The sequence below is a fragment of the Austrofundulus limnaeus genome, unplaced genomic scaffold (genome assembly GCF_001266775.1).
Source record: "Austrofundulus limnaeus strain Quisiro unplaced genomic scaffold, Austrofundulus_limnaeus-1.0 Scaffold1134, whole genome shotgun sequence".
In the NCBI taxonomy this organism is placed as follows: domain Eukaryota; kingdom Metazoa; phylum Chordata; class Actinopteri; order Cyprinodontiformes; family Rivulidae; genus Austrofundulus; species Austrofundulus limnaeus.
This window is the reverse complement of record NW_013953536.1, coordinates 28,034-53,021: the sequence shown is the minus strand read 5'-3', so window position 1 is coordinate 53,021 and position 24,988 is coordinate 28,034. Positions and strand designations below refer to the sequence as shown.

At 39.3% G+C, this 24,988-nt stretch overlaps 2 protein-coding genes across 4 annotated transcripts in view; one reads left to right on the top strand and one right to left on the bottom strand.

Annotated features, from left to right (window-relative positions):
• The window catches only part of asap2a (ArfGAP with SH3 domain, ankyrin repeat and PH domain 2a), a 45,457-nt gene extending 23,495 nt beyond the window's left edge, over positions 1 to 21,962 (top strand). The window contains exons 5-29 of one of the 2 annotated variants that reach the window (XM_014030878.1): positions 3,869 to 3,918; positions 6,195 to 6,324; positions 6,561 to 6,646; positions 6,754 to 6,829; positions 6,910 to 6,996; positions 7,279 to 7,287; positions 10,239 to 10,342; positions 10,481 to 10,550; positions 10,719 to 10,806; positions 11,689 to 11,737; positions 11,929 to 12,095; positions 12,785 to 12,918; positions 13,368 to 13,462; positions 13,605 to 13,794; positions 13,889 to 13,974; positions 14,076 to 14,191; positions 14,736 to 14,803; positions 14,893 to 15,000; positions 16,025 to 16,244; positions 16,455 to 16,604; positions 16,677 to 16,782; positions 17,112 to 17,170; positions 17,311 to 17,390; positions 18,668 to 18,787; positions 20,729 to 21,962. In XM_014030878.1, coding sequence (XP_013886332.1) covers positions 3,869 to 3,918; positions 6,195 to 6,324; positions 6,561 to 6,646; positions 6,754 to 6,829; positions 6,910 to 6,996; positions 7,279 to 7,287; positions 10,239 to 10,342; positions 10,481 to 10,550; positions 10,719 to 10,806; positions 11,689 to 11,737; positions 11,929 to 12,095; positions 12,785 to 12,918; positions 13,368 to 13,462; positions 13,605 to 13,794; positions 13,889 to 13,974; positions 14,076 to 14,191; positions 14,736 to 14,803; positions 14,893 to 15,000; positions 16,025 to 16,244; positions 16,455 to 16,604; positions 16,677 to 16,782; positions 17,112 to 17,170; positions 17,311 to 17,390; positions 18,668 to 18,787; positions 20,729 to 20,803 — 2,523 coding nt within the window. In that variant the 3' untranslated portion in view covers positions 20,804 to 21,962. The remainder of the gene's footprint in view (positions 1 to 3,868; positions 3,919 to 6,194; positions 6,325 to 6,560; positions 6,647 to 6,753; positions 6,830 to 6,909; positions 6,997 to 7,278; positions 7,288 to 10,238; positions 10,343 to 10,480; positions 10,551 to 10,718; positions 10,807 to 11,688; positions 11,738 to 11,928; positions 12,096 to 12,784; positions 12,919 to 13,367; positions 13,463 to 13,604; positions 13,795 to 13,888; positions 13,975 to 14,075; positions 14,192 to 14,735; positions 14,804 to 14,892; positions 15,001 to 16,024; positions 16,245 to 16,454; positions 16,605 to 16,676; positions 16,783 to 17,111; positions 17,171 to 17,310; positions 17,391 to 18,667; positions 18,788 to 20,728) is intronic. The other variant, XM_014030879.1, reaches the window with a different exon arrangement.
• Positions 21,963 to 22,219: 257 nt separating this feature from the next.
• The window catches only part of itgb1bp1 (integrin beta 1 binding protein 1), a 3,455-nt gene continuing 686 nt past the window's right edge, over positions 22,220 to 24,988 (bottom strand). The window contains exons 2-7 of one of the 2 annotated variants that reach the window (XM_014030882.1): positions 24,325 to 24,444; positions 24,174 to 24,252; positions 23,954 to 24,087; positions 23,574 to 23,666; positions 23,307 to 23,456; positions 22,220 to 23,214 (exon numbers count right to left, since the gene is read on the bottom strand). In XM_014030882.1, coding sequence (XP_013886336.1) covers positions 23,143 to 23,214; positions 23,307 to 23,456; positions 23,574 to 23,666; positions 23,954 to 24,087; positions 24,174 to 24,252; positions 24,325 to 24,396 — 600 coding nt within the window. In that variant the 5' untranslated portion in view covers positions 24,397 to 24,444 and the 3' untranslated portion in view covers positions 22,220 to 23,142. The remainder of the gene's footprint in view (positions 23,215 to 23,306; positions 23,457 to 23,573; positions 23,667 to 23,953; positions 24,088 to 24,173; positions 24,253 to 24,324; positions 24,445 to 24,988) is intronic. The other variant, XM_014030883.1, reaches the window with a different exon arrangement.

Below are 24,988 nucleotides of genomic sequence, written 5' to 3'. Positions count from 1 at the left end.
CTCAGAGTAAAAGAAACTCAGCCACATCTTCAGCACACCTATTTATTATTTGTTTTATAATTTATCATCAGCTAGTGGAAGCAAACTCCTAAAAGAAAAAGTATAATAAATGGAAAACTTCTGTAAAATTAGTACATGTTAACATTTGMTAAAGTTTGCCTCTAAAAGCTTAAGATGGGAAGAAGGAACCCATTGAAATTTAAAGCTAGTTAATGGATTAACTAATAAATTAATAACTAATTAACTAAGACATGACCACAGTTAGGACTCAGTAAACAATTCAGTTTGTGAGCTACTTAGTTAGCTTGTTTGCTAACTAACTAACTAACTAACTAACTAACTAACTAACTAGCCTAGCTGTTACATAATTTTCCCCTGGGATCAAGAAAGTATTTTTGAATTGAATTGAATTAGCAACTAAGTTAGCTAGCGAGCTGTTTACTAATTGCCTGCCTAACTAATGAGCTAGCTAGCTAACATAGTTGCTAACTGAGTCCCAACAGTAATATTTTATGGATGTTTTTTTAGTTAAGTTAGATGGCTAGTTAGCTAGTTGCTAACTGTGTAAGTAACTGACTGAATTTTTAATGAATTAACTGCAGAGGCTCATAGATTATTACAGTTGGGACTCAGTTCTCTTAGTCAGTCTGTTAACATTGTAACAAAAATTATGTTGTACGCAAGTTTTTTATTCAGTTTGTGAGAGGGTCAGCAATTTGACTTCTCCACTTGAAGTTTTTTTTAACACACAAGCTGAAAAGTCAACTACTTTGAATTTTCAAACAGTTCACTGAACAGTCAGTCCCTTGGAAAACATGTAGTTGTCAGTGTTTAGTCGTGTAAAAGGACAAAACTTTCTTCATTTTGTGGAAATGCTTGACCTTTTTTTACCACGTAGAACCTGTTTCATTTAAACACAAGCCATTAATTTGATTTGATTCAAGACTCGAAGGCRTTTTGGTCATTATTTCAAAGCTTGTTAATATTCGTCCACCACTGTGCTTGGCAATGAGTGCAGTGAACTGACCCTGAGGGAGGCAGCCACTAATGGCTCTGTGATTAGAGCACTATCACCTAGTAACCCACCACTGCCGTGTCTCAGCTAAAACGCCACCATTTACCACCTTATCCTCCCCTCAGGCTGTCCTATCATAAAGGGCAAATTGGAATTTCATGTGTAAACTGGAGGTTACTTCTAGGCTGCTGTGCCGTTTAGCCTAAGTAGTTAATGTCACATTTAAAACACTTTTAATCCTTGACTCTGGATCCACACACCTCCTGGTTTCAATAAAAACAAGACAAACTCCCCCTCAGGAGTAGCTGAAAAACACTGAGTCAACTGAACTGTTCAGCTAAGCGTGAACTTCCAGAGCAGGCATTGTTATGATGTCATGTCGATCCTCTGTCTGTGTTTTTTAGCGCACCGTGAGTCATATCTCCTCATCACTGTTCAGTCTGTGTCTGTATAGTTGAATTCATTGTATCTTTTTGGAGTGTGCAGTGGAAAGTAGGGAGGTTGTGTACGTTAAGGCTTTTGGACTGAGCGGCACGAGTTCAGCTCATGGAGGTTCAGCGGGTCATGAACACCCGGAAACACCCCCCACGGCCCACGCACATGGAGACTTTAGAGGGAGAGCAGATTCCTGATAACTAGGATTATTCATCAGTTTGCTTGTTCAGTCTGGAACAAAAAATATCAGCCAAGTTATTGTTTTTAAAAATTACTGAACTAGGGATTTACTTCCAAGAAGTCTCTTGGAAGAGAGACGAAACGTTTCATTAAAGAAGAACCCGTCCAGAGGACCTATACAATTATTTTCTTTTTGATTTCACCTGTAGTTGGACCTTGTCCTCTTTATTTCCTCTGAAGAAGTCTCTTGGAGGAGAGACGAAACGTTTCATTAGAGAAGAACCCGTCCAGAGGACCTATACAATTTTTTTCCTTTTGATTTTTTACCTGGATTACTGAGATGCATCAGGACATAGGGATTTACTCAGTTTTAACACCCAGTAATATTTTCTCACTTTGGGCTGCTGGTGTTCACATAAATCCATAAATAAAAAAAATGTTATCAAGAATTATAACATTCCTTCTCCATTTGAGTGTTTTTCCTCATCCRTTGCCCTGTTTTGCCCTGCCCTGTAATGTCTGTGTGTGGTATTTTTAGCCTTTGTTACCATTTTTTCCTCTCTCTCTCTCTGGCTCTGACATTTCCTTCCGCTGACCCTTTCTTTTCTCTCTTGATTTGCAGTCAGTTCTTTATGTGGCTGTCTTTCTTGCTTTGACTAATTTCTTTTGAGCTAGTTAGACGAATGGCTGAGGGCTCCTCGATGTGATGCTGACTGGTGGAGCCGGCCACTCCTCTGCTGTTGAAGTGGAGGTCAARCGTTTCAGTTCTTGCAGAAGCTCTTATAGTGGCACTGAAAAAAGGCAGCATTCCAACAGAGCAGAGAAAATGCTTTCCCCTTGTATGGACAGAAATACTTTGTAAAAGTGATGAGGTCTGCAACAAAGTCTGCAAAGACTGATATGAGTTGTTATTATTCATTCATTCATTCATTCTGCAAATGCAAATACACTTGTGTTTAATTGAAGTTGATCCATTGCTGGTATGCCCCTGAGCCAAAAAGAGGTAGTCACAGAGCTGAGTTGGCGTGTAGGTGTGATGTGTTGGGCCATGTCACTGTCCTGTTTCAATGATGCTGGTTTTGTGAACTACAGAAAACGGCTTAAAGAGAATGTTACCTTTGAATACATTTTGTGGAAATGAAAACATTTTTTGATTTTAAATTACAGTAATGGTTTAGAGTTTAGTTTAGAGTTGGGTATAAACTTGTCAGCCTCTTTTCAGCAGTTATTAGCCAAAGTCTATAGTTTGTCTTTGGGTCTTTGGGGTCAGCCAAACATCATAGTTTAGACCAGAGGTTCCCAAACTTTTTATCTTCTGACCCACAAAATATCCATGGCAAAAACGTGTGACCCCAAATATTACTGGTCTGAGTACACGAACTTCGTTAATAACCCTAAAAACACAGGCTTTTTGACAATCTAATCAGCTTGTACACAAATATAAATACTTATTTACACTTATTTTGTGTTTTTGTAATAATTATAGGAAAACATTACATCAGCAATTTTTTATTACCCGTTAAATTGATTTCTGGAGATTATCCAAGGTGCTTCATGACCCATAATTGGGTCCCAAGCCCAACTTTGGGAAACACTGGTCTAGGACATACACTCTCATAAATCTTCTAATAGTTGTTTTGCATTCCATACGTTGATGTAATATGTTGGATCAGATCCAGCAGTGACTCAATTTGCTACTTTTGGATTCCTTATCAGCTACTAGTTTCACCTTCACAGTTGCTGTCTGAGCACTAATAATGACTTCATCTGAATAAAAGCAAACCAATAAGCAAGAATATTTTGCAGTTTGGAACAATTCGTTTAACTTTGTGGTCTATATTTGGACAAGCCAAATGCAAACTTTTTTTAAAGCAACACATTTCTTCAAATACCTTCACAAGCTTCAGATCTTTGCCTTCAGTTTGAGAGAATTTGTGGCGAAATCWTATCTCAATCACAAATATTTGCACCCAAGGTTCATAAACCACAGGTGAAGTTAGAAATGTGAATTGACAAAATAATAAAAAGCTTTGTCTTAAATATGAACATTAATTTAAACAGCAGAAAACAGAGTAATACCATCTTATGATTGATTCATCAGCTGTTTTGGTTCTTCCGGTTGCAAATAATTGCTCTATTTTTGTCTTTATTTTTTTGTTGTTGTTGAGTAAATTGTCAAGTAACCATTGTAGCAACACGTTTCTGTCTCTCACAATTTTTGCTGTTCTGTTCTTACAGGATCTGAAAAAACCCTTTGACAAAGCCTGGAAGGACTATGAAACCAAAGTGTAAGAAACTGCATTTATCCAAACTTTTACTGTTCATGTTTTGTTTTTAGGTTACAATTTTACACCACTGCCAGTTAAATATCAAAACTAGTCAACATTAAATTGAACTATTGCACGTGACTGTTTAAAATAGTGTTGTTTGTGGTATTTCAAAATGATAGACGTGTTTCTGTCTGACTTGTCTTCACTAACTGTGCTCCCCTGTCTAATCTCTCCTGTGATTGTGTCAACACATCCRTAACTATATGAATAATCCACCCTCTGTCACCTTTCTTCCTCATTGCTGAGACTCAGTTTTTACTCCATGCATGTAGAGAGCAGAAGTTTTTTTATAGCACTTTTATATGTTTCACAAGCTGCAAAGGACATTCTTTACTAAAAGGGTAATGCATCTCCTCTCCGAACCACTCCGATAGAGCCGCACAAGCTTTGTCTCCAGATTTACTCAGTTTTAATCTGGCTTTGGTTTTTGATTCCCTAATTTGTGAGCTGTTGCATCAGATTGTTTTTCCTTTGCTCCATGCAGATCATCTCATGTTGAATGCTGTTTATTCAAGAAGTGATACATCTTTCGATCTACATCCTAAATCCGACATTTCATGTTAAGTTTAAACTCAAAGTGCTGAAAGAAAAAAAGGACAAAAGTCCAGTATTTTCTCGGTGCATCACTTCCTGAACCTCAACTCCCATCATCAYTCAAATATCTGCCAGTTTGGCCTGCAGCCAAGCAGCCTGGCTAACACGAGCCTTTCCATTAGCCACAGCACTGARGATGCTGTAATGCTGTCAGGATAGAAGATTTATGTGCTGACCAAGACCAAAAGCCTACTCTCTATGAAATCAAGTTGGAGTGTTTGACTTTTAGGGGTATTTTAATGACATAAAACCAAACTCAAGAGATTATTTTTTTCTTGCAGCAAGACCGTCGCAAAAAACCCAAAACTGTTACGAAGCTAACATAATTTGTGCAGAAGGTTTAATTAAATTACTTCAGCTTGTTGGCACTGTTGACTTTGTTGTCCTAATTAATTACTTTGCAGCTTATAAACAGTTCAATACGACGATGAAGCAAAAATTGATACTTTTATTTTTACCCAAGTATTTAGACTCTTTTTGAAGACCGTCTTGAAAAAGTCCAGTCCAGAGTGACCCAGGTGTCAAAGTTTGGACCTGAAACCAGCAGAAACCTGAAGGCGGTTTCACATTTAGAAATTTTCTTCAGCATAGAGGAATTTTAAAAATTTCTATTTACAAAGAAAATCTTCAGAGGTAAAACCTTGTAAAAACTTGCAAGCTCAGCAAGTCGCTGCTGCTGAAGGCTCTAAATTCTTGTGATTTGATTTTTCCTATTTTCATAATGTTGACGTTGTGTCTTTGTCCTTGTGGTGTTGTGGTGTCACCATGATGTTATTAATGCCTTTAATATTTGTGGATGTGCAAATATTAACAGGGCGTTTCATCACCGCCAACTAATGGCTCTTTGAACTTTTTTCATTTGCTCTCAAATGTGTTTTATAAAAACATTTATTTCTTATTTTTAATAGCAAAAGCAGAAGCTTAATTTTATCAATGAGTTCAGTTAAACGGTAGAAGGTAAACAAAAATAAACATAAGCAAAGCTGAGAAAAAATATGCTGTTGGTCAAAAACAGCATATCGACAAAAAGCTGCTGCATGGAATGAACCTTTTCTTTGTATTTTTTCTGTTTTGTCTGGTAGAGATACAGYCTGTGTAAAAAAATCAGCCTTAAATTTCATTTGTCAAGCAATTTTTAGTTTGTAGAAGTATCTATTTGTTTACTTTATTTGCTTGTGGTCTTTTTAAATCCCTGTAAGCTGTTGAAATGTCTTTTTCAACATTTCAACAACAAACTAGGAGACTCTCTAAGATTATTTGGGTTTATTAGACGGTTTTAATTTCAAAAGATTCATAAAATGGACAGAATTTGTGTGCACTGACATACACCTGAAAAGACTTCTGTGAGTTAATTTTAGTTTATTAAAAACATCCAGTAATGTTTGTAATATTTTGTTAGTGTCCTAAACACAAAGTGAAGTTTTGTTTGTTTTCAGGCATCATTTATTCTTTAAWAAGGTCAAGAAAATAAAGAGGAGCTTTAGTGATTTGAACACACTGTAAACAATCATCAGCGAGTTCTTAGGGCTGATTTTTTTTTTGTTCTTTTCTTTTTGCACATTTTATCTCACCTTTTATGTGTTTTGAGATGATTTTTACGGTAACAACACGCTGACCCCTGTGGCGTTGTGATCCGACAGGACCAAGATCGAGAAGGAGAAGAAGGAGCACGCCAGGCAGCACGGGATGATTCGGACGGAAATCAGCGGGGCAGAAATCGCCGAGGAGATGGAGAAGGAAAGACGGTTCTTCCAGCTGCAGATGTGCGAGGTCAGAAAGACAAAGATGAACAGATTGATCAAAAACAGTCCGAATTTGCTTGTTAGAAGTTAAAAAGGCATATGCTGATTGCACATTTTAGATGTTTTACTTTGATAACGATGCTTTACTTAGAAAAGCAGGATTTTTCCATTTGAAGTCTTGGTATCAGCTGAAAGCGGTGGATCTGAGAGCTGCTCTCACCCCCGCCTGACCCCTCTGCTGTGATCCGTACGCTCTGTTTACAGTATCTCCTCAAAGTTAACGAGATAAAAATAAAGAAAGGCGTGGATCTTCTGCAGAACCTCATCAAGTACTTCCACGCACAGTGCAAGTAAGAGATTATTTTCCACYTGAAAAGTGTGTTTTCATTGTGTATGCCACCAGTGCACGTTATAGACCTGTTTGTGTTTTGATGATCCTGTTTTACTTCCTGTTCAGTTTCTTTCAGGATGGACTAAAAGCTGTGGATAACCTGAAGCCTTCTATAGAGAAACTGGCCACAGATCTGCACACGGTAAACATAAAGACAAACCACAGGTCAGAGTTGTTCGTGTTTAACTGACCTGTCGTCCTTTTCTTTCCTGTTAACGTCAGATCAAGCAGGTGCAGGATGAGGAGAGGAAGCAGCTGACTCAGTTAAGAGACGTCCTCAAGTCGTCTCTTCAGGTGGAGCAGAAGGAGGTAAAACACTCAGCTCTAAGAATTCATTACTGTTTAAACCTCTTCTGTATAAATTACTGTATTTATCACYTTCCCAGTCCTAACTTTTATTTCTCTGCTTAATATTTTTTTAGGACACCTAGCTTTTTATTTATTTTCTTAACAGAGAAAATATTAATTAATGTATCTAAAGTTGATTAAATTCCTGTTTTTTTTTTCTAGCATTTTGTATATAAGTTGATGTTTTTTCTAAAAAAAAATTCTTTCTCCTTCCTGCTGCCTTCATATTTAAAAAAAATAAAGCCACGAAGAGTAAGTGGAGATAATTGAATGTTTTCTTTACTTTTGTTGTTTTAGTGTTCAGTGATAGATCTTGTCATGTTGTAGTGCTTTGTTTATTTAGTTTGTTCATATTTCCTTTTTAAGACCATCYTTGTTGTCGATTTATTTTAAAGTTGTTTTTTGTCTTGTTTTCAAAAGCCCAAAGTTCTGTTTCTGCTGAAATATTGATAAAGCTGCTGTGATGTTGCCGTCGAGAATAAATATTGAAAATGAATTCATCTGTTTGGAACCACAAGTTTATGGATCCAAACTTAATTTAAATTATTGGAACAAAACGTTAAAATAAATTCCACAAAGTCAGTGATAAAACAAAACATTCAAAATGTTTTTTACAACTTCAACTAAAGCTNCATTTGATTTGGCCCACCAGCAGTTGTCCTGGTTATTAGATTGTAATTATGTTAAGATTAAATATAAAATACAAGTAACTACAAGAGACATTTAGATTAGATTTAAACCCATATCTAGATTTGCACACCTTTTATAAGATCCCATATACTCAAAATTTAAATTATGAAAAGTCCCATGAGTTTTTGCTGCCTGAACATATGTTGAATTTTCTCCATGTCCATGGGCTGAAAAAAAAACTAAAGAATGTGGGCTAGGGTTGGGCAATATCGGCAAAAAAATTAATCATGATTAATTGTGGTATTTAGCCGATAACGATTAATTTGACGATTAATCCCCTGGAGTGCCTGGACACCTTTATGTCCCAGTCACATGACCACTTTAGTGGGAAAGATTTGCTCTTCGTAAAAATCTGTTCTAAACTGTGTCAAAATTACAGACTTCAGGCTATACATCAAATTTTAAATTGTATTGATAGATAAGTAAATTACAGAACTTTTTTTTGTCATTTGAAGCGGAGAGGAGCACCGAGCAGAGTGACTGGAGAAATCTCCAGTCAGTTTGCCTGGTGGCATTAATCGTATTAATCGTCAAGTGCCAAAAAATAATCGATTGTTTTTCTGACGATTAATCGCACATGATACGATTATGCCTAACCACACTGGCTGCTAGCTTAATCATAAAAAATAAAACAGCTTTACTTAAGTATTAAGCATTTCTTATATTATTGCATTTGGCCCATGGCCCTCAGATTGATTTTAATTTTGGCCCTGTCAGGAAAAATGTTTGGGCACCCCTGATTTAAATTATTGGAACAAAACGTTAAAATAAACTCCACAAAGTCAGTGATAAAACAAAACTTACAGAATGTTTTTTACAACTTCAACTAAAGCTAATTAGTATGATTGGTTCAGATAACTTTAGGAAAAAAAGAGAAGGTGCAAACTTTAACACTAATTTAATCATTTATTCCAACATTGTTGCCAGAAAGAGAAGATTTAGTTTTTGTAGGTAACTACTCCAGGGTTATAAGACCTGGCACCTGGTTGTGGGAGGTCTAGTTGGAGTCTGGAAACATCCAAAGGCTGCGTTCACACTGCAGACAAATGTGACCCATATTGGATTTTTTTTCATAACAGCCTGAATGTGACTTATCAGATTTTTTATTTTACTTATTTTTTTAATCCTACCCAGGCCTTTTCAGTATGCGGTACTAAATCACATACATATCTGATGTTTTTCACTGTGAACTCAGTCTGAACTCTCGTGTCTCATTTAATCTGACCTTTCTGTCAGTGAGGTGTGGGTGAGCAGATCGATCCAWGTAATAATGACACTAACCTCGAGTCTTGCTGTTTAAATCTTTTAGCACCACGACTTCAGCTGCCGAAGTCCAGTTGTTTTGATCTTTATTTTAATGTTTCATGTCCTGGATGACTGAGAGTCCACAGAAATGTCTGCCTCTGATCGTATCGATACTTTACAACCAGCACATCGCTCACTTTCCAAAAATAAAATCCTGCACTGAAGCATCTGACCTGAGGCAGGTTCAAACGTAAACGGTGAACTAAACAAGCATGTCGGATAATTATTTATTCGGCTCTGGTTGCACAACAGCTTCCGATTTGACGTGCTAACYTGTAGCATCCYTGTTTAGCTACTTCTGTAAACAACAAGCTGAATGTGACGTCATCTTCTGTGCATGAGAGTCACATCAGTGCTGTGGAGAGTTCACACTGGAGTCTGATGGAGGTCACATTCAAAATAAAAAAATCTGACTTTTATTTTAAAACAAATTTAAATCTGAGTTGAGCATTAAGACCTGCKGTGTGAACGTAGCCATCAGACCYGTTGCGCAGTATTTGGCTTTAACATTAGCTTTGCAATTTGGAAACCATGACCTGACAAAAACCAGAGAGGTTGTTACAAAATATAACAGCAAAGAAGTGTTTGTTGAAAGAAAGGATCATCCCTCCAGCTGTTAAACAGYTGTATCAGCCATGTTTCAGCCACATGTTGCAGCTCGAGGCATGGGAAATATTTTACCGTCACAGGAAGGAACAGATTCAAACACTCGTACATTCCAGAGGCCGACGTTGCGCTGTCTGTCCAACAGCTGAATAAGAAAGGATGTAAAACATAAATGTGTTAAATGAACTGTGCAAAAATCCAACTGGATTAAAAACGTTTTGATAAAAGAAAAGAAAGACWGCTCTTCAAACAACTGTGAGCTTCAGCTTGGAGTTCATTTCATTTTGTTTGAAAAGGTTTATAACATGAAAAATAAAATACCTTTTTTTCTTACAAAAATACATTTTAAAAACCTTCATTTATAACTTCCTATAAATTAGAATCGAGTTCAGGTTTTAAGTCTATGATCATGAATGTATCTTCCTCATTTGTAGACATATTTCATAGATACAAGCAGATCAGGTTTTTTAATGCTTCCTCTTGACTGCATGATTGTTTACAAATCCTGCATGCAGCTGCTGCTTTTTGAGCTCTTTGTCCTCCACCATTCTAAATTAGTTATTCCTGGGGTGTTTTTGGTTTTGTTTTGTTTTTTTRCCCAGGATCCCCAGGTGCGGCAGAGCACAACATACAGTCTGCATCAGCCGCAGGGTAACAAAGAGCATGGCACTGAGCGAAGCGGGTTCCTGTTRAAGAAAAGTGACGGGTGAGTTTGTGGGATGCAGCTGCACACGACCTGTTACTAATGAACTGAAAGCTACTTCATTCACGAATTGTTCATACCTTAAGTTACTTTGTTGTAAATGTGAATTTTCAGTTTTTATCCTGTCTGATTGTGTGGCAGGCTGAGAAAAGTGTGGCAGAAGAGAAAATGCACAGCAAAGAACGGATACCTGACCATTTCACACGGCACAGTAAGCTGTCTGCACTCTGTTAAAGTTAACCCTCCTGTCCATATTTAGATTTAACCAGGCGTCAYATGTTTTTATACCATTAAACACAACATTTTACTCACATGTAGTGTTTGTTTGTTTGTTTGTTTTTTAATCATGCGTTTCTTTTCTTACATTTATCTCTGTCAGGCAAACCGGCCGCCGGCTAAACTCAACCTGCTAACCTGCCAAGTGAAACACAATCCTGAGGAGAAGCGGAGCTTTGACCTCATATCTCGTAGGTTCAGTTTGTCTAAACGCAGTGTGAACTTTTTAGAGAAATTGTTGTTTATGAACTCATTTTGTTAAGTGACATTTTGCATGACTTTAAAGGGGACCTAATATGCAAAATTCCCTTTATTCAGGTTTTTTATTTTTTTTACTTACATTTGGGTCTGTACTGCTTCTAAAAACAGTTCAAGCACCAAAAGAATGCACTCAGAGGTATTTTTACTATAAGTAAATGTATTTTTCTGTGTCTTGAAATGAACTGTTTTCAAACACCACCGTTTGTGACATCACAAGCCCAGCCTCTCTCCTGGTAACCCAAGCAGAGACTCCGCCCACTTCTTCACAGGACGGTCCTGCTGTTTTCAGAACAGTCGTGGAGAGCAGAGATGTGTGGCTTAATTTTATTTTTATTTAATTTAATTTTTGTTTTTGATGGCAGTATTCTAGCAATATTAAAGAATGTTCTAGTTTTGTAAATAATTTCACCATGAACTACTTTGCACACTTCAGGAGGGCGGAGTTAACGTAAACAAAAGGTTGGGAGGGGGTTTCCATAATAACTCGTGCACAACAGCACGTTCTGAAGAGAGCTCAGAACAGGCAGAACTGAAAAGATGAAATTTCATTAGAGATTAATTTTGTGAATTAAATCAAATGAACATGTTTTGTAGAGCCCACAGATGGATCCTAACTTGTTAATGGACCCCCATATTAGGTCACCTTTAAAAAAAAGTAAAATATGTTTTTACATTTTTTAAACGGTTAACATGTATTTACGATAAAATAGAAATTATTTTAAAGGTTTAAATCAAAGTCAGTTGAAAAACGTCAGATTGAATGAAACAGTGGCAGAAAAGGAAATGACGTGCCTTTTTTTTTTCTGTTCTAGATGATCGAACGTATCACTTTCAGGCCGAAGATGACCAAGACTGTCAGATGTATGTGTCTGTTCCTTCCTTTTCACTGCTTCAGTGCATCCTGCAGCCCACCTCAACAACTCTCTGAACACTTCCTGCCTCACATATTATCGACCCTTTCCTCCAAATCTCTCCCTCCACAGCCCCCTTTCCCCATCAGCCACAGAGTCGTGTCTGGTTTTAATTGTTTGACTTTTCCTCCGCCCTCCCAGCTGGATCTCAGTGCTACAGAACAGCAAGGAGGAGGCGTTAAACCAAGCGTTTAAAGGGGACCATCGTGTCGGGGAGAACAACATTGTGCAGGAGCTGACCAAAGCCATCCTGGGGGAAGTCAAGAGGATGACAGGAAACGACGTGTGCTGCGACTGCGGAGCCCCCAGTGAGTGGCAAAACATGACCTCACAAAATGGTTTAAGCTTCACAGTTAAGAAAAACTATTAACTCTGGGTTATTACATTTAAACAGTGGYGAAAGGTGGAAGGTGTTGGTTCAGCCTGATCAAACAGCTTTGTCTTCATGAAGGCTGCAGAGTTGAACAGTTTTATAACCTGCAAGTTCTCTGAGTTGTTGGCTACACCTTGTGTCTAAAGTCATAAATATTAAAAATACATGAACCACACCGTAATGCTTTTGTTGTGAGTTAAAAACTGACATTTTCAGATTTCCTGTTTATTTGTTTTATTTTCTGTAATATCTGCTTTGGTTTCCAATAAGAAATCCCTGAACTGGACTTCGTGGCATAAATGTTCCCTTACTGAAGATGTGCTGACACATCATTATTATAGGAGTGAATTGAAAGAGCTGCTGTGCACATTTTACACATGATCGCATAGCAGTATTAATAATTCAGATCTCCTGACTCAAGGGCATCATCTCTTGATTTTTCACAAATTTGTGGCAGAAAAATCTCCTAAATCCTAGAGTGACGTTCTCCAGGGATTCTCCTCCTGTTAGGGTTTTTGATTTAAGGTGGTGTTTTTAATAACTCTGCTAAGTAAATAAATGGTTTTGCTGCCTGAAAGTGATGTCCYGTTGTTATTGGTTTAATCCTCTTTTTATTTCTGTCAGACCCAACGTGGCTGTCCACCAACCTGGGCATCCTCACCTGTATTGAATGTTCAGGAATCCACAGGGAGCTGGGGGTCCACCACTCCAGGATCCAGTCCCTCACTCTGGATGTACTCAGCACCTCAGAGCTCTTGGTAATTCACATTTAAAAACACATTTCATCATTGTGTTTTTTTTMCTACATAGATGATCTTGTTGGATAAGCTTAAAAAGAAAGCAGGTAAAATAATGGAAGCAGGAGTTGGAACGAGTCTGGAGCTGAGATGTCGGAGCAAACTTGGCTTCACATTTCTTCTCCACTCTTAGAATAGCTGAGATTTTGTTAGGCTTTTTTTTTTAATCACAGTTTGGTGCAGAGATTTACAGCCTGTGGGACATTTGGGATTAAATGCTCACAGTGGTGATTGCTTCTCTTGGTGTAAAGACGCCACTCGTGTTGGCCGCAGTCCGACGGGGCCGTCTCCACACTCACAGCTCCAGGATGTGGATGTGCTAGCTGGTGACTCTTGAATTTATCGGTGTGACACAGGAAAATGGCTCATAACCAGCGTTGAGTGTATTTATCTGTGCGTTTGCTCTGCAGCTGGCCAAGAATGTGGGGAACGCAGGCTTTAATGAAATCATGGAGGCCAGTTTAATTGCTGAAAACGTGGTGAAACCCAATCCAGCGAGTGACATGTAAGCCTCATCTTCTGTCTACCATTTGAGCRAAATTTACGTTTTGGATTTTAGAACTTATTTGGGAGGTGAAAAGATTGTAWATATAATTTTTTAAAGCTCTAATTCGACCGACCTTCTGTGTCCTTGTGTTGCTCACCAGGCAGACGAGGAAAGACTTCATCACAGCCAAGTACATCGACAAACGTTTCGCCAAGAAGAAGTATCCCGACGCCATGTCGCGGCTCCACACGCTGTGCGAGGCAGTGAAGGCTCGAGACATCTTCCTACTCATCCAGGTCTACGCTGAGGGTGTCGACCTCATGGAGCCCATTCCGCTCGCCAACGYACATGTAAGAGCACAGCAGGATTTATTAAAATAAACAAAAAAAAAAACAGTTTGAGCTTTCGCGTCACGTCGCCTCACAGAGAGCTGATGTATTTCAGGAACAAGGAGAGACGGCCCTTCACCTCGCGGTCAGGCTGGTGGACAGAACGTCTCTTCACATCGTTGACTTCCTCACTCAGAACAGGTAAACAAGAAAATACAATTTGTATCAAACCCAGTAAGGAGCAGGATTTGAGTCTTCRCGGTTCGGATTCGTAGCTTCCTCTTTTCCCCGTCCGTGTTTAGTTTGAATTTGGATAAGCAGACTGCTAAAGGCAGCACGGCGCTGCACTACTGCTGCCTGACGGATAACAGTGAGTGTCTGAAGCTGCTGCTGCGAGGGAAAGCCTCCATAGACATCGGTAAGAAAACACCCAAACAGCCACTGTGCGTCCACTGACCTCACCTTTCATGTTTCTTTATTCTCACCTGTGTCAGAAAATTTACATTTCTGCTACTCCATGCTTCATTTGTTTCATATTCAGAGGAAAAGGGTTTTTGAACTTTAATCTGAAACTTTTACTTTTATTTTGAAAGTTTTCTTGTGTTTATTTGTGCCTATTTCATCTTTTAAGATATAATGACGCCATCATTTCCACAGTAACGTCTCAGGCTCTTTTCTCTGAGCTCTCTTCGCTCTCAGACTTGCTTCTCTTGAAAACAAACATTGTTATTTTTATTTTTCCTCCTCACAACACTCACGTTTGTGCTCCAGTCTGWAAGAAACTAAAACAGCCAGATAACRGATTCACAGAAAAGGAGAGGAGCTGTTGTGGGAAATGGTTTAATTACACATTTGCTCATGTCACTGTGGAAAAAAAGAGAAAATGTATGTCTGTGTGTTTATCCTCATGTGGTGTGTGAATGAAGCAGTGATTATACGTTTCTGTTGTTTTTCTTTTGAAGCTAATGAGGCCGGAGAGACGCCGCTGGATATCGCTCGGAGGCTTAGACACGTACAGTGTGAGGAGCTGGTGAGCCCGAGGAGCTTCAGACTCACCCAGAGCGTCGCTTTATCCTTCCAACGTCAGCCGTCGGTCATTTCGTTTGTTTGTGTTTACAGCTGAACCAAGCGCTGGCAGGAAAATTCAACGCGCACGTCCACATCGAGTACGAATGGCGCCTGCAGCACGAAGACCTGGACGAGAGCGACGAGGATCTGGATGAGAAGGTGAAGCTTTGAATCCAYAAGAAGCAAAGTAAATATAAAAATAAATAATCTTTTATATGTTGAAACATAAAACAAAATGAAGAGRATCTGTTGTATTAAAAATGTCTTAATTTAAGAGGAATAGACTAAACTTGGTACGTATGRTTACGTTTGGCTACTGCTCAAAATGAATGGAAATAAACTTCCACCAAAGTGAAAACCACTATTTTAACTGTTGTCTACAATTTGYACAGAAATAAGAGCTATTAAATTACAAATATTTTTATTTTATTTTTTATTTATYATTTGAGAAATCCTTGAATCACCTGTGGTCGCCATGTGGAGCTGCRTGAATGTCTCCGCGTACAAAGCGCCGCCTATTTATACATGACTCCTCCCCAGAGCTCAGTCTGCAGCCGAGCTCCCACTCCACACCCCTCCCCCACACAGCTCCACCAGGCCTAGTGGCAGGAGAAATATTTCTTTCCAAATCACTATGATTTCATTGGAAATCATAACTTCATAATGATCTATGTTTATAGTTTTTTTCCCATAATGTAGCTTAACTTTGACATGTATGAGGATGACTGGGAGAAGCTGAAACGTTCTGTTAGAGCCTCTGTACTCGCTCCAGTTCTTCAGAAAAGGACATTTCCGGGTCTGACATGAGTTGCCGTTTTTCAAAACCCATATTATGTAATGTTTCTTTTTCACAACAAAATGCAACCCTTCTACTAAAGGTTGTAAARGGCATGAAGCATTGTGAAGACTCGCTGAAGCGGGAGTGTTAGAAACGGTAGGATACAGAGGCTAATTTCAAGGCTTTTAGATAGACTATGATGTGAAGTCAAATMAATTTATTTTTTGTAACAACTGAAGGTAACATAGTTACTTGATTGTGGTAAAGAATTGAACTATGTGCCTGTAAAATACCCCCCTCCCCTTTAGGCAGAAGCCTGGTCTACTTTGGTAAACACAAAGTAAAAAACTTCACATTGTTGCACATTTCTAACATTTATTTTGAACTTCCACCCCGCCCTTCCAGCCAAGCCCCCACCGGAGAGACGATCGCCCGGTCAGCTGTTACACCCCCGGCAGTAACTCCCACCCGCAGTCGGGCCGGGACGCCGCCGGCCTCAGCAAGGACAAGCACCGCCTGTGCATGCCCAGCCTGGTGAACAACGAGACGTACGGCACCGTCCTGAACAGCGGCTCCCCTCAGCCGACGACCACCTCTGCTCCCCCGCTGCCCCCGAGGAACCTGGGTAAGACTGTTTGTTGTAGTCCAGATCACCTGCCTGACCTGCAGCTGTGCTGAAGATCRGTTTATAACATGTGGGCTTTTTTTAATTCACCACTGACGCCACCGTGCAGACAGATGTGATGCTTATAAACAATAAGATGTGCAGCCAATCACAGCCAACCAGTGTGTGAATACATCAACACAATCAGTCCTGTTGTTTCACCTGTCCTAGCCCAGTTACCGGGACTGGGAGGGATCAGTCAGTCCTCCACCAGCAACTGGAAACCAACAAGTTTGGARCTGAGTGGCCGACAGCGGTCCTCCTCCGATCCTCCCAACATGCACCCCCCCGTGCCCCCCATGAGGCTCACATCAACTGGAGGTAAGGAGACCAGTTTAGTTCAGATCAGGGGTGTCCAGTCCTGGTCCTGACTCYTATTGATATGTGTTCCAGCTTTGGGTTCTGCTTCTGTAGCAAAGATGGACGCCATGAACATTCAGTCCAAACCTGGTCAGGGTTTGTTGGGGACCAGGTCAGCACCGCCTAAATCTCCTCCTGGGTAAGACCACCTGTAACTAAACACAACTTCAGCTCTTTTTATCCAGAGGTATCTTCAGTGCTAAATAACAGCTTTCTTCTCTTTGTTTGCTACATCTTTAAACATTAGTCTCTAAAATAACTCAGTTTGTTTCAAACTTGTTCGTGTGTCCGAACTAAGAACTATAAAATATTCATATAACATCGTTATAGTTTATATATAACAGCTGTAGCTGCTTCATTAGCTCCCAGGCTGAGCTCTGTGCCTAACACCACCTCCATCATCCTTAAATTTATTWTTTTTTTATTTTCACACGTCTTAATTATTCTTTTCTTTACATTATTTTTCAGCAATGATAAAAGCTTCAGCCGGGCCTTCCTGAGTCAAACAGAACCTGTAGAAAGAGAAGGTGAGTGAATGGATGAGAGCAAACATTTTAGCTGCTCCAGGGAAAAAAAAGTCATCCACTAGTCGCTTATTTTTTCCCACTCAGGAAGTGTGGAAAGTTTTGTTGCTGTTTGTGATGTAGTTTCCTGTTTCCTGTTCCAGCTAAGGAAGTACCAGGATGTCCCCAGAACTCCACGGGTCACTCTCTGCCTCCGGCCCCCGTTCCCAGAAAGGCCTTCCCAGTGAGCATCATCTCCTCCTTCTTTCAGTCCAAACTGAACTGAAAATACTCGTTTAATTTACACGTCAYCTTTATAGTTTTCTTTCTGTGTGCATYTTTYCGTGTGTTTTCTTTGTCTACTTGTTCTGTGAACTTCCTTCCTGTCTGCTTTGGGCTCTTCTCTCACGTTAAAGCATCAGTTTAGTTCTGTTTCTTGATGGAACAAACAGCTGTAACTTTAAAGTTTAAAAACGTTGTCGTTTTGTGATGTATAGCTTTATCATCACTTCAATTCAAAATATAGTTTAATATTACCATTGGGAGATGAAATACATGGAAAAACAAATGACCCCAACATGGATATTTGAGGAAATCTGTGCGCTGCAGAGGAAAGGAATTCCCAAATGAAGTGATGAAATCCATCAGATAAATATGAAGTGAACAGRTGAAGGATGGTACTCTGAATCCCAGCCTGATCAGTGATCTCAGAGGAGATTTAAAACTAAACTGTCAATCACACACATTTAATACTGTCTGAAAACAGACTCTAAATAAATCTTTCAGTAAAAACAGTAATGTTTACTTTAAGTTTAAAACAGACATCTGGATGAAAACTTGAGTAAAAAAAATAGAGGGGTAATACAAAATTTGATTCTAGCTTTTAGAAAGAGTTGCTCAAAACATGGAGACTAATTTCAATTTKCACCCTGGAAATAAAAAAGGAAAGAAAAAATCCTCAAAAACTAAAACATTATTGTGAGAAAATGAGTTTTCACTTTCCTTCAGTGGGTTTAAAGTGCCTGTGACATGCATATTCTTCAAATACAAAAAGTCAAAGAAAACATCTTTATATTTAAGAAACCTGACATAATACACGCAATTTTGCCCATTTTGTAACATAACTGGCATATTTCCTTTTGAACTTGGCTCAGCAAAAGTGAAACAGGAAGTGACATCAGAGGGGAAATATTAAAGAAAAGGAACTCTCTGGTCTTTGTTTATTGAAATAATATTATCTAAACTCTAACTCCTCTTCATCTGTACCTGATAGTGACTCAAAATAATTTAAAGAAACATCAAATTCTTCTCTACAGTCTGTGTTGTTAGACATTTTAACAACGCTCMGTTCACATGCAGACGTTCCCCTTTGACGTCACTTCCTGTTATTTTACATGCAAATATCTCAACAACAGTTCATCCCAGCGGTGTGAAAATTGTTTTCTAGTATGCTATTAACGTRGTCTTTACTGACTTCTGGACCAACATTTACCTACCTGCTGTATTCCCTTGTCGTTTCAGAAGCAGAGACCGAAGCGAGTTAAAGCCATCTACAACTGCATCGCCGACAACCCCGACGAGCTGACGTTTTCTGAGGGCGAGGTGATCGTGGTGGACGGAGAGGAGGACCAGGAGTGGTGGGTTAGTATCGCTGAGTTCACGGTGAAACGAGGGGGAGGACTGTTCTCCTTTTTATTCCCCCGCCTGCCGGTTCTTCCCCTGTGGACCCTGGTGTACAAAGCAGCTGTAGCTTGTTTTTCCTCTGAGCCACCCCTGCAGGTTTGACCGTATTTAGTCAGCCTCTGTGTGTCCCCCTGAGATCCCAGCCGCACCATTATCGCTCTTTTAGTTTTTTCTGTTTCTGAGAAAACAAAGCGGTGATGGTGCCTCTGTGACAGAAAGCAGGCCTGTGCACGAGAGCTGCAGCTTCAGCTGGATTTCTGCTGCTGKAGTCGGTGTTGTGAACGTGATTTTTTTTTTTAGTTCCAGTGGCTCATGATGTTTGGTTGTACCTCTGTTTAAATGTCARCGAAGCAGAAACATGTCCCAGCTTTTCATTTTCAGGTGTAGACGACAGTTAAAATGACTTAACCAATCAGAAAACTCAAGGTAACATGAAAACAAGATCTTTATTGAATATAATAGACGTCTGTCGTGGTGTAGCCTCGTGTTGATGTCGTTGCACCGTTAGATGTGGTTGGGATGGATGTTTCTCTCAGTTTGATTCAATCCTGTTTCAGAAAATCTAGATTATTTTTAGTCACTTTTGATGTGATGGTGTGTGAGAAAATTCACTTGGCAGTTTCATCTGCAGTGGCTTAAAAAACGGCAGAACAAGGAAAACACCTTATTATAAAAGCAAAATGACATCGGCTGGACTTTTTAAAATTTAACCAACATTTCAGATGTTAAATTAGATTTTAGGTCTCTGAGCTTGATGAGACATTTTCAAAATATAATGATTCATTTTTATGTGTTTTTTAGTATTGCCTCTGGAAGCCATTGATTCTTTGCCATTTATTTGTAAATAATAAAACAAATAACAAGTAAGCAGTGATTCTCAGCCGTGATCCTCAAGGACTCCTTTCCTGCATGTTTAGATGTTTCCCTGATTTGACACACCTGGTTTGAGTGAATGAGTGATTAACAATCTGCTGAAGACCTGCTGAATAGCAGGGAAACAAGTAAAACATGCTGGATAGGAATACTTGAGGACTAGGATTGGGAACCACTGTTTTACATTTATCTTGGTTTATATTGATTATTGCATTCTGTTCCTTTTTTAGGGAAATAATCCTAAATTTATATGCTGTAATATTTACTAAAGTAGTTGACTGATTTTTCTTTTCTTTAAACTTTTGGGGAAAACCCATCTCTATCATAGTTCCTTATGGAAATAAAGTCAAAATTTGTGCATATTTAAATTCTATACCATAATAAAGTCACTGTGTCACCTTCAGTTGTTCTGAAAAAGTTTATGTTTAAATAGAAAATAAACTTGACTTCTCATCATATTTGTTTCTAAACGCTTTGAAATTGGCCTCTGTCTCTTTAAGAACTTCCTTCCACTTCTGTCCCGCCCATTTCAGCACAGGGCTGTGTGTGTGTGTGTGTGTGTGTGTGTGTGTGTGTGTGTGTGTGTGTGTGTGTGTGTGTGTGCTCTATGATGAGGAAGCTCAGCTTGGAGACACAGAGGAGGAGCTGATCCCAAAAGGAGGTTCTAGTCCCAACCAGTCGTTTTTGCTCCCCTGCCTGCTGCCTCAGGACACTACAGGATTTCTTAAACATGCATGAATGAGTCAAAGCGAGACTRTGGGCATGTTTTTGATGAGAGGATAACATTATAACATGATATAAAGCTCAAAAAAGTTGATTTTACATGATATTGCTCCTTTTAATGTTTTTTTTTCCCATTGGAACAATTCAAAAACTATTTCTAAGAATCAGTATTGGATCATCTGGGTGAAAACAGCAGTTTGTTAAATAGTTATTCATATAATCTTGTGTTTAGTTGTAAACTAGTTCTAAATGTTGTGATGACACTGTTTCTTTACCCTGTTTAACCTCCCCTCCTCTTCACAGCTGGGCCACATCGAAGGCGAGCCGATGAGGAGAGGAGCGTTCCCCGTCACGTTTGTTCACTTCATCGCCGACTAAAAAACCAAGAAGTATCGTCCATCTCTGTGTCATCTGTTGGCCGGATGTATTCCTCTTGATTGTTTTTTTCCATCATCTTCACGGCGGCACCGGTGTGGAACGTTGCGTTACGGCAACGACTGCAGCGAGGCTGACTGTTGCAGAGGGGACTTTTTTTATGGACTCTAAAAAAATGATTGTAGTCAGTGATCTTTGGCAATAAATGCACTTTTCTTGTCTTAACCCATCAGAATGAAGGTCACATGTTCAGTATTCATCTCCCTGTTCTCGAGCTGCAGAGTGTAAACCTCCTAATCTGGGATTACAGCGATGTATTTTAACTTACTAACACCTCTAAATGTGAACCGAGTCAACGTGCTTACATTCCACACCTGTGCGTGAGTGATTTTTATTTAAATGTCTGCTGTAGAGACGTAGCCTTCCTGCATGGAGGATTTTCTAACGGTGCTAAAGTTAACCCCAGATTAACTAACGTGCACGACGGAGACTGGAGTTTAAAAAAAAAAGGAGCTGCTCCGCCTCCATCACAGCTGGAGAACCACTCTTCTTGGTTTTCATCCTGCCTGCGTTGGTTCTGATCATTCAGCAGCACTGAGCCGAMCCAGTTTTTCTGCCTTACTGAAGGAGCGTGTCGTTTTCACACGACCACCTGCCGTTTAATTTAACATAACTAATAAAACTCTGACAGGCTGTTTCTGTAAAGCTGACGCAGCAGCTGAACGTTCTGTTTGTGACGTAGACAGATGCTTTTAATATAAATATAAAACAATTCATTTTAGTTGCAGAGCAACATCCTTAGTGTTCATAATGTTAATATTTAGACATTTAAGCTGAAACTAGGAGCCTTTCATAGATTTGTGAATGACGAGAAGCAGGGCGGCGCTCTCTCCTCATATGAACTCACTGGAAACTGATTTAATCATCTATTTATGTAAATCAATTTAGCGAACGTTTGTGAGTATTTAAATGGAAGCTGAGCAGTAGTAAAATGTCTTATCTGCACTGTGTCGGTGACCTCAGCTGGACCTGTGAGTGCTGGAAACGCAGACAATCTTCTGCACGGAACTTGGACTCAAACTGGACTCATTAAACGCCTGCGGAGCATCGCCACAACTTAACTRGTGCAAGTGAAACTGGAAGAATAAAATGTGAAATAATGCGTGACTGGTGTGTTTATTTAGAGCTGTTAGGAGTCTGATGAAAAGTACTGTAGCATTTCTGAAACTGATGTGTCAAGAGCTCCCCCTACTGGTGAATGTTTCAAAGTGCGTATGACATTCAGGGAAAAAAAGTCCCATTCCATGAGTCCATGAGAAACAAAACTCCTCCTGAATCATTATTCATTAGGACACAAGTTTAAAAATGAAAGGCAAGTTAAACTGATAAACATTGAATTAAAGGATCTGAAGTAGAGAAAACAATATGAATGCAGTCCTTTATTACATTTAAGGCAGACAAACTTGAGACACAAAACTCCTGTGTTGTACCAAATCCAACTACTTTTCAAGTTTTCACATATTTTCTACACGACTGAAGAAAAGTCAAGTAAAGGCTGTAAACAATGTCCCACCCTAAGTTACTTTCATATGAAAATAAATCCTACAGATCTTCAGAATAAAATATACATTTGGTACCAAGAAAATCACTGATTGAATTAAAAAAATATTATAAATTAGGACAAATAAAAGGCGTTTGTAACATTCCTTCCAGTCAGAAGTGACTGTTTTTGTACCAATACTGTCATCAAATCACAGAAATCATTCTGAAAAGTAACTTCATGAGTTAATCTCAGTACCGTGTTGTTTGGTACCGCAGTTTTTAAATGGAGACGCTGAAAGTAATTTTTAAACTAAAAACTGATCTCTGTTGCTACAACTGAACTTTTTTTCCTCACTTTATCTTGAAAATGAACAACAAGCAGTTGGGATAAAAAGGGTTTTGGAAAAACAAATGGGCTTCATCTCAACTGGAGGATGATGGGAGAGGAGGACACAGGTTACATCAAACAGCCACAACATTAAAAACACTGACGRCGAGGACGAAAACGACACAAACTGAAATGTTGTGCTGGGAGACCTTGGGATAAGCAGCCATCAGATCCACCTGAATTCACAGCAAACATTAAAACTCGTAAAACCTCCTGGATACACTCAAATGTTTTTGTTTTTAATTCCCTGATCTAATCTACAAAATGTTCAACAGTGAAGCCTGATCCTCATCACCTCCAGTAAAGACTCATAAAACGATATGAAGACTTGCAATCAGAAGGCAGTGGCCATGATGGGTTTTCTTCTTCATTTCTTCTTCCTTTTTTTTTCACCTCATCTGTTAGTCCGGCTTCAGGACTTGTCTGATGACAGAGCGCAGTCAAAAGAAGTGGACAGCACCTTGCAGATGGACTGAGCCTGCTCCTGTTCAGACACACAACAGGAGGACACTGTGACTACACGACCCCGGACAGGTGCTCTACGGATGCTCATCTTTAATTTAACTCGTTACTCACTGAGCTGCTGCACTGATACACCCAGATGCTGCACTCCTCTTGTTTCGTGTCCGTGGTTTTCAGAGCCAACAGGTTCTTCCCCGCGCCCAGGCCGTCGTCGTAGCACAGCATACGCACAATCAAATACAGAGGGTGTCGATGCAGCACGTCCTTTTCCAGAGGACACGGAGAAAAATGGCAACATATACATGTATATATATAAATATAAAATGTTTTCTCTCCGAGTCACGGGGGTTATTTTTTGTTTTGTTTCTTTTTGCTACTCACACACTGATCCACTGAGGCAACTTTGATGCCATACTTCGACACTCCCAGAACCATCTCCTCATCTCCAGGAACAAAGGGCAGTTCTCCGTCTTGCTGTGACAGGAAGTTGACTGTTTAGTCTCCCTTTCTAGGTCATAAATTTATTGTGACGCGCACTGATAAAAATGAGTCAGAACGAGCATTTTTGTCATAATCTAAAAAAATTAAAACATGAAGTGGTGGCACAGAGGTAGAAAAGGTGAAACTGTGATTGGAAGGTTGCCAGTTCAACTCCCTTTTGTCCTATCAACACAAGAATGTGGGTGGGAAACCCTCATCTGAACCCCCCAGCAGCCCTAATAACTAAGACCAGTGAACAAAAACAGATGTCAGCATCTTACCTGAGCAGCATCGATGTAGTTGATGAGGTCTAGAGGTTCCTGCAGGGTCTTGCTCATCGCAAATTCCAAGTTCTCGATGGATCCAACATACTTTACCCGAAACTCAGCGCACGTCTCAGACGCACTGTTTCCTGCTTGGAATCACACATTCTGTTAGAGAAGACAAAAATGGCACGAAAACGTTAAATGTTTGGTGGAATTCAACGTCATTTATTCAGACCTGAGCTCTTGTTGGAGTCTGAGTCGAGGCTGGCGACGGTGCTGGATCTGGAGAGTCCTCCTAAACTGGAATCAACAGACTGAACAACAACAAACAGATTAGGATGAGTAGGAAAAAAAAGTTCTCGTTGTGATGTTGTGTGTTTTTGTACCTTGCTCTTGGTGCTGATCTCGCTGCTCTGCGAGCTGCTGCTGCTGTGGCGCTTCTTGACTTTCCGGAACATCCTTCACCATGACGACTGCATCCAGACCCCCCCTCTAGGCCCACCAACCTGGAAAATCCCAAACCCGCAAGTGTTGAAACACTCAGCAGCAGCCTTCTGGAATCTTAACCGAGGCAATTAATAATTAATTATAGAACTACATTTTGAATAATAGATGTGTTCCTGCCACAACGGCACAGAAATTCAACAAGTATTAATTTAAATTAACTTATTAGAAAAATTCAAGATTTAATTTGAAAACAAAATAAGCACAGGATCATTAATCTATCTGAAATACCAAAAAATATTACTAAAAAATGTCACTGAATATGATTAGAATAAAGCAGATACTGGTTATTTTATCTGGAAACAGGCATAAAATGATTATTTAAGAGTTGTTTTATTGATTKTTTTAAAAAGAGTAAAATATTTGATTTTTGTTGAAATGGTGCAAATTATATTATTTTACCTGTTGACTATTGCCATGTTTTATGTTCAATGGCTAAAAGTATTAAAAAGAAAAACTTGAAGAAGCTAAAATATAAATATATACACACACACAGAGAGAGAGAGAGAGAGAGAGAGAGAGAGAGAGAGAGAGAGAGAGAGAGAG